The sequence below is a fragment of the Nerophis lumbriciformis genome, linkage group LG03 (genome assembly GCF_033978685.3).
Source record: "Nerophis lumbriciformis linkage group LG03, RoL_Nlum_v2.1, whole genome shotgun sequence".
Taxonomy (NCBI): domain Eukaryota; kingdom Metazoa; phylum Chordata; class Actinopteri; order Syngnathiformes; family Syngnathidae; genus Nerophis; species Nerophis lumbriciformis.
Window position 1 is genome coordinate 55,079,780 of NC_084550.2, and position 16,279 is coordinate 55,096,058.

The following is a 16,279-nucleotide window of genomic DNA, read 5'->3' on the forward strand; positions in this document are numbered from 1 at the left end:
ACTGATATTCCTGTGAACTGCACTGTGGAACGGGAGCACGTACGGTGAATATTCGCACCACAGAGAATGAGAAGTCATCCTTCACTGTGGTTCTAGCTTGCCATGCTAACTTCCACCCATGGTGATATTCAAAAGGAAGACCTTGCCAAAAGAGACCTTTCCAGCCGGCGTCATCATAAAAGCTAACTCGAAGGGATGGATGGATGAAGAAAAGATGAGCGAGTGGTTAAGGGAAGTTTACGCGAAGAGGCCGGGTGGCTTTTTTCACACAGCTCCGAAGGCGAACACACCTTCACTAAGACGGGCAGACAGCCTCGGACGACATACGCCAACATTTGCCAGTGGATCGTAAATGCCTGGGCAGATATTTCGGTCACAACTGTGGTCCGAGCTTTCCGGAAGGCAGGATTCACAGAACTGCTGCACAACAACAGTGACACTGACTCCGGTGACTTCGACGAGACGGAACCGGCCATTTTGGATCCCGTATTCGCCCAACTTTTCAATTCGGACACCGAAGACGAAGAATTCGAAGGATTTACGAATGAAGAATAACTTCAGAAGGTGAGCGCTATGTTTATTTTGTGTGTTGTGACATTAACGTTCGAGCAACATTATGTTGCTATTTATTGCTCTACACCATTTTGAATTTTACTATGTTTGTGATTGCACATTTGCGTACATTTTGGGACAGAGTTGTTAGAACGCTGGTTTTCAATATATTATTAAAGTTTGACTGAACTATCTGACTGTTTTTTTGACATTCACTTTAGCGCAGCGTTTTTTTGACATTCACTTTAGCGCAGCGTAGGCGCGGCTTTTAGTCCGGGGCGGCTTATTGGTGGACAAAATTATGAAATATGTAATTCATAGAAGATGCGGCTAATAATCCGGTGCGCCTTATAGTGCGGAAAATACGGTATTGTTGGCGGTTTTTGGCGTTTTTTTTTAGAGGGCTTTATGGGCACAATCAATCTGTTGACTCAATTGTTAGATATTTATTTATGATTTAGCGTACTGTATTTGTTATTGTATTACCATGAATTGATTAACGTGGACCCTGACTTAAAGAAATTGAAAAACTTGGGTTTAGTGGTCAATTGTACGGAATATGTACTGTACTGTGCAATCTACTAATAAAAGTTTCAATCAATCAATCAATTGTCCGACGTAAGGATTGTGAATGATAGGGGTGTCCCAATTTTAATTTTTTTTTAATTAATTGCGATCCCTATTTGTAGCGATTCTTAATCGATGCAAAACATTTAAAAATCGATAAAAAAAAATCTGCTGTACACATACTTGCCAACCTTGAGACCTCCGATTTCGGGAGGGGGGGGGCGTGGTCAGGGGGCGTGGTTGGGGGCGTGGTTAAGAGGGGAGTAGTATATTTACAGCTAGAATTCACCAAGTCAAGTATTTCATTTATACTATATATATGTAATAAGATATACTTGACTTTCAGTGAATTCTAGCTATATATATATATATATATATATATATATATATATATACAGTATATATATATATATATATATATATTTTTTTTTATTATATATATATATATATATATATATATATATATATATATATATTTATTTTATTTTATTATATATATATATATATATATATATATATATATATATATATATATATATATATATATATATATATAAGAGAAATACTTGAATTTCAGTGTTAATTTATTTACACATATACACACACATAACACTCATCTACTCATTGTTGAGTTAAGGGTTGAATTGTCCATCCATCCTTGTTCTATTTTCTGTCACTATTTTTCTAACCATGCTGAACACCCTCTCTGATGATGCATTCTGCTTCGTCTCCTTGTTGTGTGCGCAGTTGTGCACTGCACTCTCTAAAAGCTGTAGATGTTATTGTCACATATGCATGTACAGTAGATGGCAGTATTGTCCTGTTTAAGAGTGTCACAACATTGCTGTTTACGGCAGACGAACTGCTTTACGGTAGACGAAAACGTGACTGCTGTTGTTGTGTGTTGTTGCCGCGCTGGGAGGACTTTAATGAAACTGCCTAACAATAAACCCACATAAGAAACCAAGAACTCGCCCTCGATCATTCTACAGTTATAACGTGATTGGGAAGGCACGCTGTTTATATTGTGGGAAAGCCTGACGTGAAAACAGGCTGTCGACACGTCACTCAGGTCCGCCTGAATTTCGGGAGATTTTCAGGAGAAAATTTGTCCCGGGAGGTTTTCGGGAGAGGCGCTGAATTTCGGGAGTCTCCCGGAAAATCCGGGAGGGTTGGCAAGTATGGCTGTACAGATGTATTTTACAAAAGACAAGTGTGTTCATGTTGCCTTATTTGTTTTTGACTTTCTTAAATGTTTGGGTACAATTTTGTTCAACAAAACCAGTTTTCTTTTTAGTAATATAGAATTTATTCACAGCTGTTTTATCTATTTTATGGGGGAATGTCGTTAATCATAGAACTGGCACCCGATGTTAAGGAAAAGCATTGGTTTTGAGTCGCATCGACTCGAGTGGTGCTCAAAAAAATTCACAGCCTTAATAGACAGCACATATCTTTCCAATTTTTGCATATTTCCAGTACGACTGATCTGATGATACGGTCAGAGTGCAGACGCTTTCCCATCCTGATGTCATCCGACCTCGAACTTACGGAAATTGCCAAAGATATTCGAAGCGGTTGTAATTGTGGCATTGTGTGATGTTTATACAGTATTTTCACATACCGTTAATACAATTGAATATGGTTTAATGAATATAGTGAAACACAATCAAGCATATAAAGTCAACTTGTTTTTCCGTTCTACTGCTACTTTAAGCGTGTCAAGATAGATGGATGGCAACTACGCCCACTAGCGGCCAGCGAGCAGCACTGTGATTGTATGCTATTTATTTGATGTACAACCGAACCCTTGGGACAAATGCATTTATGTATAAAACCATGAATTTACCATTAATTGATTTACCGTATTTTTCGGACTATAAGTCGCACTTTTTTTCATAGTTTGGCCGGGGGGTGCGACTTATACTCAGGAGCGACTTATGTGTGAAATTATTAAAGGGGAACATTATCACCAGACCTATGTAAGTGTCAATATATACCTTGATGTTGCAGAAAAAAGACCATATATTTCTAAATGGGTGAATTTTGGCGAATTAAACGCCTTTCTAATATTCGCTCTCGGAGCGATGACGTCACAACGTGACGTCACATCGAGATGCAATCCGCCATTTTCTCAAACACCGAGTCAAATCAGCTCTGTTATTTTCCGTTTTTTCGACTGTTTTCCGTACCTTGGAGACATCATGCCTCGTCGGTGTGTTGTCAGAGGGTGTAACAACACGAACGGGGACGGATTCAAGTTGCACCAGTGGCCCAAAGATGCGAAAGTGGCAAGAAATTGGACGTTTGTTCCGCACACTTTACCGACGAAAGCTATGCTACGACAGAGATGGCAAGAATGTGTGGATATCCTGCGACACTCAAAGCAGATGCATTTCCAACGATAAAGTCAAAGAAATCTGCCGCCAGACCCCCATTGAATCTGCTGGAGTGTGTGAGCAATTCAGGGACAAAGGCCCTCGGTAGCACGGCAAGCAATGGCGGCAGTTTGTTCCCGCAGACGAGCGAGCTAAACCCCCTGGATGTCTTGGCTCACACCGTCCCTTATGCCACCGAAGATGATCAAGAGAAGAATATCGACCCTAGCTTCCCTGGCCTGCTGACATCAACTCCAAAACTGGACAGATCAGCTTTCAGGAAAAGAGCGCGGATGAGGGTATGTCTACAGAATATATTAATTGAAGAAAATTGGGCTGTCTGCACTCTCAAAGTGCATGTTGTTGCCAAATGTATTTCATATGCTGTAAACCTAGTTCATAGTTGTTAGTTTCCTTTAATGCCAAACAAACACATACCAATCGTTGGTTAGAAGACGATCGCCGAATTCGTCCTCGCTTTCTCCCGTGTCGCTGGCTGTCGTGTCGTTTTCGTCGGTTTCGCTTGCAAATGAATCAAACCGATATGGCTCAATAGCTTCAGTTTCTTCTTCAATTTCGTTTTCGCTACCTGCCTCCACACTACAACCATCCGTTTCAATACATTCGTAATCTGTTGAATCGCTTAAGCCGCTGAAATCCGAGTTTGAATCCGAGCTAATGTCGCTATAGCTTGCTGTTCTTTCCGCCATGTTTGTTTGTGTTGGCTTCACTATGTGACGTCACAGGAAAATGGACGGGTGTATATAACGATGGTTAAAATCAGGCACTTTGAAGCTTTTTTTAGGGATATTGCGTGATGGGTAAAATTTTGAAAAAAACTTCGAAAAATATAATAAGCCACTGGGAACTGATTTGTAATGGTTTTAACCCTTCTGAAATTGTGATAATGTTCCCCTTTAACATATTACCGTAAAACATCAAATAATATTATTTATCTCATTCACGTAAGAGACTAGACGTATAAGATTTCATGGGATTTAGCGATTAGGAGTGACAGATTGTTTGGTAAACATATAGCATGTTCTATATGTTATAGTTATTTGAATGACTCTTACCATAATATGTTACGTTAACATACCAGGCACGTTCTCAGTTGGTTATTTATGCCTCATATAACGTACACTTATTCAGCCTGTTGTTCACTATTCTTTATTTCTTTTAAATTGCCTTTCAAATGTCTATTCTTGGTGTTGGCTTTTATCAAACACATTTCCCCCAAAAATGCGACTTATACTCCAGTGCGACTTATATATGTTTTTTTCCTTCTTTATTATGCATTTTCGGCCGGTGCGACTTATACTCTGAAAAATACGGTATGTATAAAACAACTTTTTATCATCATTATCATGCTTGCTTGTTTGGAGGCATAACAAAACACAACGATACACACAAACACACACATTGTGTACCATGTAATAGCGCAGTAATGAGCCGCTGAAAACAACGAGCTGCTGGAGCAGGCAAGACGGCGACACAGCCTTCTAACACTTTTGAATCCCCCCCCCTGTGTGTGTGTGTGTGTGTGTGTGTGTGTGTGTGTGTGTGTGTGTGTGTGTGTGTACGTCCATGCAGGTGGGTGAACTGCCAGCGTCGGTGTGACAGTGGCTGTGACGCTCCCCCCATTCAATTGTTAGGCACGATCCACCAGGAAGCTGCAGGGAAAACACACATACTGCACATTAGTGTACATCAGCGTGTGTGTTTTGATGTATTTGATGAATTGTTGGGAAGGTCCCCGAGTGTGATGCAGTGTAACTTCCACAGCGCTGCATCACACTTATTTTGATATGATTTCACCCAGACCAGCGCAGCCTGGCCTTCGTTGACAATCACAGAGAAGCCACCAGGCAAGAATAATATCAGCAAATACCGTCCGTAAAAGTATGCAAATTAATAATAATTATTATTATATCACTATTTTCTCAGCGTTTGTTCTTGGTTTATCTGACCCAAAGGTAGGGACCTAAATCTATAACGTGATATACAGTATATAGCAGCCTCCTGTGGCAATGATATATATATATTATTTGGTATCATAATGTGTATAATTATGGGTCACAAGAAAATTGTGATTTAAGGTAAAATCACTAAACTTCTGCCTTCAAACGTACGCACCGACACACTTTTTACATTTATTTTACATTCTCAGCAGCAGGAGTATTACTTTTCTCTCTGAGAACGTCTTCATAACCGCCATTAGCACGCATGAACACTTCTTGTCCCAGTGGTGTAAAGAAACACAACCCTTTTTCCACCGGCAGTTTCCATGGTGATTCATAGTACCAAGGCTGGTGAGTGTGTGTGTGAGTGAGTGAGTGACCGGAAGAAAAGCTTTCACTCGCTGAGGCGGAAGTCGCCTGCTAGTTTGTATGTACGTACACATTTCTTAATATAAGACAACTCGTTTTTTTCCTGACTTTTTTCGAGGGAAAAAATGAACATATTTGGCTTCCGATCCCAATTTGATACTTTGACAATAGATTATAAAGCTGAAAGTGTTTCCTACACTGCAAAAACTGAAATCTAAGTAAGAATAAATATCTCAAATAAGGGTGATATTTGCTTATTTTCTGTCTGATAAGATAATTCTTCTCACTAAGCAGATTTTATGTTAGTGTTTTACTTGTTTTAAGGGTTTTGATCCTAAATTATCTTAGTAAGATATTACAGCTTGTAGCTGAGATTTGATGACCTATATTGAGTAAAACATGCTTGAAACTAGAATATCAATTGTTGCAAAGCTGTGTCATTAACACTCACAAGTATAAAACTACTTTTTTAAAGTAAGAATTTCTTATTTCAAGCATGAAAAAAAAAATCATGATGCCGAGCGCATATCATTATGTCAAGATAATGGCACTGGCATTTACTTAATTTAAGAATATTTTTCAACATATTGAGCAAAAAGGTCTCTTTTTTTTTCTACTAAGAAAAGTGCACTTGTTATTAGTGAGAATATACTTATTTTAAGGTATTTTTGGGTTCATTGAGGTTAGCTAATTTTACTTGTTTTGGAAAGTCTTGAGAAGCCGAATTTTCTTGTTCTATTGGCAGATAATTTTGCTTAGTTCAAATAAAATACCCCTCATTTTTGTATTTTTTCCCCCTGTTTTTGAACACTGACTTTTTGCAGTGTAGCAACACAATAACACCTTTGTATAAAGCTTGTCTTATTAAATTTAGAATTTGCTAGTATTGTTGTAAACTGTTGTAAATTGTTGTAAACCTGATTTACGGCTATGTACTAAAACGCGTGCAAACCTGATAGCACACGCAAATGACGTGTGCAACGATGTGTGTGACGGTTAATGCAATCTGTGTCTGCATTAATATGCGCAACATGCGCTGATCATCAAAACGCCCACACTACTGGGAGGAAAAGATGCAAATATAATTATTTAGCACGCGCAATGTGATTAATCAACACTCATCACCGTTTCACGAGCACTGTTTTGCGTTTTATTTAGAAGGTGTCAGAGGGACGTGCAAACTGACAGTTCCACACACGGCTGCAGGATCAGTGCTTGCCCTGCACAGACAGACGATACACAAATGAGAATTCTCCGTCCTATGTGTGTCAACATTTTGGACGGCCACAAATAAAAAATATTACACTGCAAAAACTGAAATCTAAGTAAGATTAAATATGTCAAATAAGGGAGATAGTTGCTTATTTTCTGTCTGATAAGATAATTCTTCTCACTAAGCAGATTTTATGTTAGAGTGTTTTACTTGTTTTAAGGGTTTTGGTCCTAAATGATCTCAGTAAGATATTACAGCTTGTTGCTGAGATTTGATGACCTATATTGAGTAAAACATGCTTGAAAATAGAATATCAACTGATGCAAAGCTGTGTCATCAACATTCACAAGAATAAAACTGCTTTTTCAAAATAATTATTTCTTATTTCAAGCATGAAATAAAAAATCATGACTTTGACACAATTGTGTCTCATCATTAAAACGGATGACAGCCAAATGGACTTTGCTGTTTTATTTTCAATGACACAATAGAAAAGATGTACTGTTATAGTAGTACAGTTGGCACAGTACAGTAAACTGAGGTAATATTTAAACATTTCAAATAATGTTGAACAGAAATAGTTCATGCACATTCAGATAAATTCTTCAAAATTACAATAAAAAAAAATTGGCTTTAGACCATATGATTTGCCTGAGTGGCTAGGAGACCCCGAGACTAACAAGTGCTTGCCTTGTTGCCTTTCCATTACGAAAAATAAACTAGTTTTTAGTATAAGTTTGCTGGTTTCAAGAATGTAATGCCAAGCGCATATCATTATGTCAAGATAATGGCACTAGCATTTACTTCATTTAAGAATATTTTTCAACATATTGAGAAAAAAGGTCTCGTATTTGTTTTTTCTATCAAGAAAAGTGCACTTATTAGAGAGAATATACTTATTTTAAGGTATTTTGGGGTTCATTGAGGTTAGCTAATTTGACTTGTTTTGGAAAGTCTTGACAAGCCAAATTTTCTTGTTCTATTGGCAGATAATTTTGCTTAGTTCAAGTAAAATACCCCTATTTTTTGTTTTTTTTCCCCTTGTTTTTGAACACTGACTTTTTGCAGTGTAGACATATCGTTGTCATGATCCGTGGCCCGGATCATGTTTTGTTTAGTTATGTTCTGTTAGTTTTGGACTCCCTTAGTTCCTGTTTTGTCCACCTCTGGGTTTGTTTTGGTTTCTATGGGTACTAATTGGGTTCACCTGCCTCTGGTTAGTGGTCGGCATGCTCACCTGCTGTCGAGCACTAATCAGAGGGCTATTTATTCACCTTTCTCGCCACGCTCAGTCTGGCTTCATTGTTTGCTCCACGCAGCAAGTTACGTTAGTATTTCTTGAATCCTAGTTTATATGCTTCCTGAGCTAAGTGGTACCTTAGCTTCCCGTGCAATCGGCACGTTTTTTCTTTTGCTTGTTTCCTGTTTGGCTACGATTTATGATAAATAAATCATCTCCTACCTCACGCTTTTGTCCGGAGTCGTCCGTCTGAATCCTGGGAGAACGACCGCACAGTAAGATGCGACCCGCGCGTAACAATCGTCTATTCTGCAATTTCCTTTCATAATTTTACAGCAGCTGGATGATTTATAGGGCTGATTAAAATTAATTCAATATATGCGTTATGGTGTCTGCTGGCGTTTTTTTTTTTTGTAATGTTCGGTTTTTCTTTTCAATTTAGAAAATATATTACTATAATATATCCCCTACATGAAAATATGTCTTTCATTGTGCCTTTTGTTTTGCATTTGAGTCATTCCAGACGCACAAAAAATGCGCTGGTGATGCGATCCACAGCCTCGCGCACGGAATATTATTTGCCAGTGTGCATATGTCTCTGTTGTCTAGATTGTGTCGGAGGCAGATATTTACATATATCCGTATTTAAGTGTTACTTATTTATTTTCATAATCATATTACAAAACAGCTAGTGTTCTTCTTCCAATTGTGGTCTTTTGGTTGTCTGCAAATACTGTGTGCTAATCTTGACTTTGGAATGTAAGGAGGAGAGATACTCCTTTTCCTTATCTGTTCCTGTGTCCAGCTGAGGAGGACAATGGGCATGTGTTTGGGCGAGAAAGAGAGACAAGACAACGAGGGTGGGAGGGAGAGACACTTTATAGAAGAGAAGGTTTCCATATTTTAGATCAGATCATCTTAGCTGCGCGATTGAATGTTCTCTGCTGGACTGGTCTCATTATATTTCCAAAGCTTTGGAGACAAAATTACAAAACACCTATTCTGTCTCTGGTGGTTCTTCTACTCAGCTGTACTGTCATAAAGAGCTTGGGAGCGACCAGCCGCTTGAATTCCCTGGGAGGAACAACTGGTCCAAACGCAACAATTGCAATTGGGAAAAGATGATACAGATTATAGATGAGTGCTGCTGGTTCAACATGGCGCACACAGGTATGAGCATGATAACATGAATTTGCAGTAAATGAGCGTCTCTGCGGTAAAAGTCCCATTGCATGCATAATACCCATTTAAATAAGGCGGTCTGCTCCACACGCAGTTTTAGTAGATCACACTCATAGTACACGTTATTTTGCACACGCTGTGTAGCGCCTGGTATTTGGATCTTGGTAAATCAGGCCCATGATGTATTAAACTTGTGGTTTTCAATTCTAAATACAATTTTTGGGGACAAAATAAAGTGGCTATTGCACAATAAACAAAAGCAAAAACTACTGTTGGCTCCTGTTTTAGTCATTCGGGTTTTGCCCTCAAAGCCTTCCAGTATGCAGATTTACTCCTTTGATGTGTAAACATAAACAATAACAAAAAACACCAACAAATATGATTTTGTAATAATAAGAACAAGAAAAAGCAAAATACTAATGTAATCACTTTAGTATTGTTTATATACTGATACTATATAAGGTATCAATAGTATCGACATCTGTATCTATCTCCCCTACTTTACATTAAAGCTTTAGTGGTTAGCTTCAACCTGCCTTGTTTACCTGCTCAGTGTCCACCATGAGACTGGAAGGTCGTGAGTCATACCAAAGACTATAAAAATTGGGACCCATTGCCTCCCTGCTTGACACTCAGCATCAAGGGTTGGAATTGGGGGTTAAATCACCAAAATTATTCCCGAGCGCGGCCACCGCTGCTGCTCACCGCTCCCCTCACCTCCCAGGGGGTGAACATGGGGATGGGTCAAATGCAGAGGATAATGTCACCACACCTAGTGTGTGTGTGACTATCGTTGGGACTTTAACTTTTAACTTTAGCTTCTTGTGTTGTCCTGCCTGTTGTGTGTGTGTGTGTGTGTGTGTAGCATTTTTAGTCATTCATTTTCCTCGAGTCCTCCAGTGATAATACTACGCTGCAAAAAGTCAGTGTTCAAAAACAGTAAAAAATTAGGGGTATTTTATTTGAACTAAGCAAATTTATCTGCCAATAGAACAAGAAAATTCGGCTTGTCAAGACTTTCCAAAACAAGTAAAATTAGCTAACATCAATGAACCCAAAAATACCTTAAAATAAGTATATTCTCACTAATAACAAGTGCACTTTTCTTGGTACAAAAAAAAGAGACCTTTTTGCTCAATATGTTGAAAAATATTCGTAAATTAAGTAAATGCTAGTGCCATTATCTTGACATAATGATATGCGCTCGGCATTACATTTCTTGAAACTTATACTATATAAGTTCTTTCATTTCTTGAAACCAGCAAACTTATACTAAAAACTAGTTCATTTTTCTTAATGGAAAGGCAACAAGGCAACCGCTTGTTACTCTCGGGGTCTCCTAGCCGCTCAGGCAAATCATATGGTCTAAAAATGCACTTTTCCATCGATAACATGACATCCTCGCCCCAAGTGCGTGCTCTTTCAGTCAATTAGTGCGCATATATACAGCCCGGCCCCCGGCCAAATTTTTTTTAATTGTAATTTTGAAGAATTCATCTGAATGTGCATGAACTATTTTTGTTCAAAATTGTTTGAAATGTTAAATGTTTAAATATTAACTGTCAGTTTACTGTACTGTGCCAACTGTACTACTATATGAGTACGTATTTTCTATTGTTTCATTGAAAATAAAACAGCAAAGTCCATTTGGCTGTCATCTGTTTTAATTATGAGACACATTTGTGTCAAAATCAAGATTTTTTTTTTTCACGCTTGAAGTAAGAAATGATTACTTTAAAAAAGTAGTTTTATACTTGTGAGTGTTAATAACACAGCTTTGCAACACTTGATATTCTAGTTTCAAGCATGTTTTACTCAATATAGGTCATCAAATCTCAGCTACAAGCTGTAATATCTTACTGAGATCACTTAGGACCAAAACACTTAAAACAAGTAAAACACTCTAACATAAAATCTGCTTAGTGAGAAGAATTATCTTATCAGACAGAAAATAAGCAAATATCACCCTTATTTGAGATATTTAATCTTACTTAGATTGCAGTTTTTGCAGTGTTCGCCATGTTGGTGAGGATAACTATCCTAGAAGTCGTTTCGCACTGTGGATAGACAACACATTTGTTGCAGCTTGCTCCCCAGTTCGAGCCGGTGTTTTGGCAAGACACACAACTGGAACTCCTGCATGTGTGTAACAATGTAATTGTGTCTCCATTAGCATGCATTCCTTTTAAAAGGACTCTTTGACGCGAGTACAGTCTTTAGCCATGTAAACACTGGGACATATTGTAGCTGTTAAAGTCTGCGCTCGGCGGCTCATCAGCCGATTGTCGATCAGTTAAAAAAGGCAAATATCAGCCCACGATCCGATCCCAGGACCGGGTCATTGCTTGAAAAAATACTATATTTGGGTTAATACGGCATATAATAAATAAATGATAAATGGGTTGTACTTGTATAGCGCTTTTCTACCTTCAAGGTACTCAAAGCGCTTTGACACTACTTCCACATTTACCCATTCACACACACATTCACACACTGATGGAGGGAGCTGCCATGCAAGGCGCTAACCAGCACCCATCAGGAGCAAGGATGAAGTGTCTTGCTCAGGACACAACGGACATGACGAGGTTGGTACTAGGTGGGGATTGAACCAGGGACCCTCGGGTTGCACACGGCCACTCTACCACTGCGCCACGCCGTCCCTAATATTATGTTGACTATTTTTTACAGTAAAATGCAAACAAAAACTCTTGTTGCTACAGTGATGTTTTGTGTCCTATTTTGACTTTATGCGGGAGGAGAGAAGGACAACAAGTATAGTCAGTGTCACATCGCCGAGGTTCGAACCGGTTGTGTAGCTTGTGCATGTGTACCTAATGTCGTGGCCAATGAGTGCATCTGTCCACATACACACCTGGTAGATACATAGTAGTTACCACCTCAGCATCCTCCAGCATGTCGATTATGCAGCGCTTGAAGTCTTTGCTGTCGTTGGACTGTAGGTAGCTGGGAATTGCCAACAAAAGTCAGTTAAAGGGGAACTGCACATTTTTTATTATTATTTTTTGCCTATTGTTCACAATCATTGTGAGAGACAAGAAGACAAAAGTTTTTTTTTGCATTCTATCCATCCATCCATCCATCTTCTTCCGCTTATCCGAGGTCGGGTCGCGGGGGCAGCAGCATAAGCAGGGAAGCCCAGACTTCCCTCTCCCCAGCCACTTCGTCCAGCTCCTCCCGGGGGATCCCGAGGCGTTCCCAGGCCAGCCGGGAGACATAGTCTTCCCAACGTGTCCTGGGTCTTCCTCGTGGCCTCCTACCGGTCGGACATGCCCTAAACACCTCCTTAGGGAGGCGCTCGGGTGGCATCCTGACCAGATGCCCGAACCACCTCATCTGGCTCCTCTCGATGTGGAGGAGCAGCGGCTTTACTTTAAGCTCCCCCCGGATGACAGAGCTTCTCACCCTATCTCTAAGGGAGAGCCCCGCCACCCGGCGGAGGAAACTAATTTCGGCCGCTTGTACCCGTGATCTTGTCCTTTCGGTCATAACCCAAAGCTCATGACCATAGGTGAGGATGGGAACGTAGATCGACCGGTAAATTGAGAGCTTTGCCTTCCGGCTCAGCTCCTTCTTCACCACAACGGATCGATACAGCGTCCGCATTACTGAAGACGCCGCACCGATCCGCCTGTCGATCTCACGATCCACTCTTCCCTCACTCGTGAACAAGACTCCGAGGTACTTGAACTCATCCACTTGGGGCAAGATCTCCTCCCCAACACGGAGATGGCACTCCACCCTTTTCCGGGCGAGAACCATGGACTCGGACTTGGAGGTGCTGATTCTCATCCCAGTCGCTTCACACTCAGCTGCGAACCGATCCAGTGAGAGCTGAAGATCCTGGCCAGATGAAGCCATCAGGACCAAATCATCTGCAAAAAGCAGAGACCTAATCCTGCAGCCACCAAACCGGATCCCCTCAACGCCTTGACTGCGCCTAGAAATTCTGTCCATAAAAGTTATGAACAGAATCGGTGACAAAGGGCAGCCTTGGCGGAGTCCAACCCTCACCGGAAACGTGTCCGACTTACTGCCGGCAATGCGAACCAAGCTCTGACACTGATCATACAGGGAGCGGACCGCCACAATCAGACAGTCCGAAACCCCATACTCTCTGAGCACTCCCCACAGTACTTCCCGAGGGACACGGTCGAATGCCTTCTCCAAGTCCACAAAGCACATGTAGACTGGTTGGGCAAACTCCCATGCACCCTCAAGGACCCTACCGAGAGTATAGAGCTGGTCCACAGTTCCACGACCAGGACGAAAACCACACTGTTCCTCCTGAATCCGAGGTTCGACTATCCGGCGTAGCCTCCTCTCCAGTACACCTGAATAGACCTTACCGGGAAGGCTGAGGAGTGTGATCCCACGATAGTTAGAACACACCCTCCGGTTCCCCTTTTTAAAGAGAGGAACCACCACCCCGGTCTGCCAATCCAGAGGTACTGCCCCCGATGTCCACGCGATGCTGCAGAGTCTTGTCAACCAAGACAGCCCTACAGCATCCAGAGCCTTAAGGAACTCCGGGCGGATCTCATCCACCCCCGGGGCCTTGCCACCGAGGAGCTTTTTAACTACCTCAGCAACCTCAGCCCCAGAAATAGGAGAGCCCACCACAGATTCCCCAGGCACTGCTTCCTCATAGGAAGACGTGTTGGTGGGATTGAGGAGGTCTTCGAAGTATTCCCTCCACCGATCCACAACTTCCGCAGTCGAGGTCAGCAGAACACCATCCGCACCATACACGGTGTTGGTAGTGCACTGCTTCCCCTTCCTGAGGCGGCGGATGGTGGTCCAGAATCGCTTCGAAGCCGTCCGGAAGTCGTTTTCCATGGCTTCCCCGAACTCCTCCCATGTCCGAGTTTTTGCCTCCGCGACCGCTGAAGCCGCACACCGCTTGGCCTGTCGGTACCTGTCCGCTGCCTCAGGAGCCAAAAGAACCCGATAGGACTCCTTCTTCAGCTTGACGGCATCCCTCACCGCCGGTGTCCACCAACGGGTTCTAGGATTACCGCCACGACAGGCACCAACTACCTTGCGGCCACAGCTCCAATCAGCCGCCTCGACAATAGAGGTGCGGAACATGGTCCACTCGGACTCAATGTCCAGCACCTCCCTCGTGACATGTTCAAAGTTCTTCCGGAGGTGGGAATTGAAACTCTCTCTGACAGGAGACTCTGCCAGACGTTCCCAGCAAACCCTCACAATGCGTTTGGGCCTGCCAGGTCTGTCCGGCATCCTCCCCCACCATCGCAGCCAACTCACCACCAGGTGGTGATCGGTAGAAAGCTCCGCCCCTCTCTTCACCCGAGTGTCCAAAACATGAGGCCGCAAATCCGATGACACAACTACAAAGTCGATCATAGAACTGCGGCCTAGGGTGTCCTGGTGCCAAGTGCACATATGGACACCCTTATGCTTGAACATGGTGTTCGTTATGGACAATCCGTGACGGGCACAAAAGTCCAATAACAAAACACCACTTGGGTTCAGATCCGGGCGGCCATTCTTCCCAATCACGCCTTTCCAGGTTTCACTGTCGTTGCCAATATGAGCGTTGAAGTCCCCCAGTAGAACGAGGGAATCACCCGGGGGAGCACTCTCAAGTACTCCCTCGAGTGAATCCAAAAAGGGTGGGTACTCTGAGCTGCTGTTTGGCGCGTAAGCGCAAACAACAGTCAGGACCCGTCCCCCCACCCGAAGGCGGAGGGAAGCTACCCTCTCGTCCACCGGGTTGAACTCCAACATGCAGGCTCTGAGCCGGGGGGCAACAAGAATTGCCACCCCAGCCCGTCGCCTCTCACTGCTGGCAACGCCAGAGTGGAAGAGAGTCCAGCCCCTCTCGAGAGAACTGGTTCCAGAGCCCTTGCTGTGCGTCGAGGTGAGTCCGACTATATCCAACCGGAACTTCTCTACCTCGCGCACTAGCTCAGGCTCCTTCCCCCCCAGCGAGGTGACGTTCCACGTCCCAAGAGCTAGCTTCTGTAGCCAAGGATCGGACCGCCAAGTGCCCTGCCTTTGGCTACCGCCCAGCTCACATTGCACCCGACCTCTATGGCCTTTGCTTTTTTGTTTTTTTTTGCATTCTAGCATATAAAAAAACAGCTTGTTCTAGGTTGCTAGCAATGCAGATAATGGGAGCAATCAAGCCTACCTTTAATCACTTTAAAATGCATTCAAAAACCGTCAACAATACTTCATTTGCGTTCCATAACCTGTATAATACCCAAACTGTAGCGACATTGCTATTGTAAGAGCGAACACTGAAGAACTCTTTTTTTAGCGTAGTAACATTTCGGCGTGCTTTGGTATTAGCCGTAAAAACTAACTACGGAGAGAGATCAGCTAGCTTCTGCGTCAGCACGAAACACATTTGAGTTTGTAATGCACAACACTGCGATAGGACACCAATATGTAGTGACTGAAAAACATGAACAATCATATTACAGTATCTGCAAAGTATTAGCCCACATTTCATGTTTCGTTTGACCACAGCTAGCCAGACAGTGTACGCACTGTAGTTGTAATAACACGCATGAGGTTCTGCGTGTATCATGATCAATGTAAAGCGTGACTCACTCAATGGACAGTTGTCTGTTTGGTCCAGCTGGCCGAGGACATTTTGTCCTGTTTATTTGGGTAAACACTCCATTTATGTCGAAACAGCTTGGCTTCAAATTCCACATTCATAGCACCAAAGTTACTTTCATCTTCGCTCCCGTCTGCTCCGACATCTCACCCTCCCTTCGTGCTGGCTTCTAGAAGGAGCAGTTCATCCTCTGTATATTCAGCT

At 42.2% G+C, this 16,279-nt stretch overlaps 1 protein-coding gene across 1 annotated transcript in view; it reads right to left on the bottom strand.

The window, feature by feature from the left end:
• Positions 1 to 1,716: 1,716 nt before the first annotated feature.
• necab3 (N-terminal EF-hand calcium binding protein 3) overlaps positions 1,717 to 16,279 on the bottom strand; it is a 74,054-nt gene continuing 59,491 nt past the window's right edge. Inside the window, exons 12-13 of the mRNA XM_061939665.2 lie at positions 12,335 to 12,426; positions 1,717 to 5,170 (exon numbers count right to left, since the gene is read on the bottom strand). Of these exons, the coding sequence (XP_061795649.2) occupies positions 5,142 to 5,170; positions 12,335 to 12,426 (121 nt within the window). The 3' untranslated portion in view covers positions 1,717 to 5,141. The remainder of the gene's footprint in view (positions 5,171 to 12,334; positions 12,427 to 16,279) is intronic.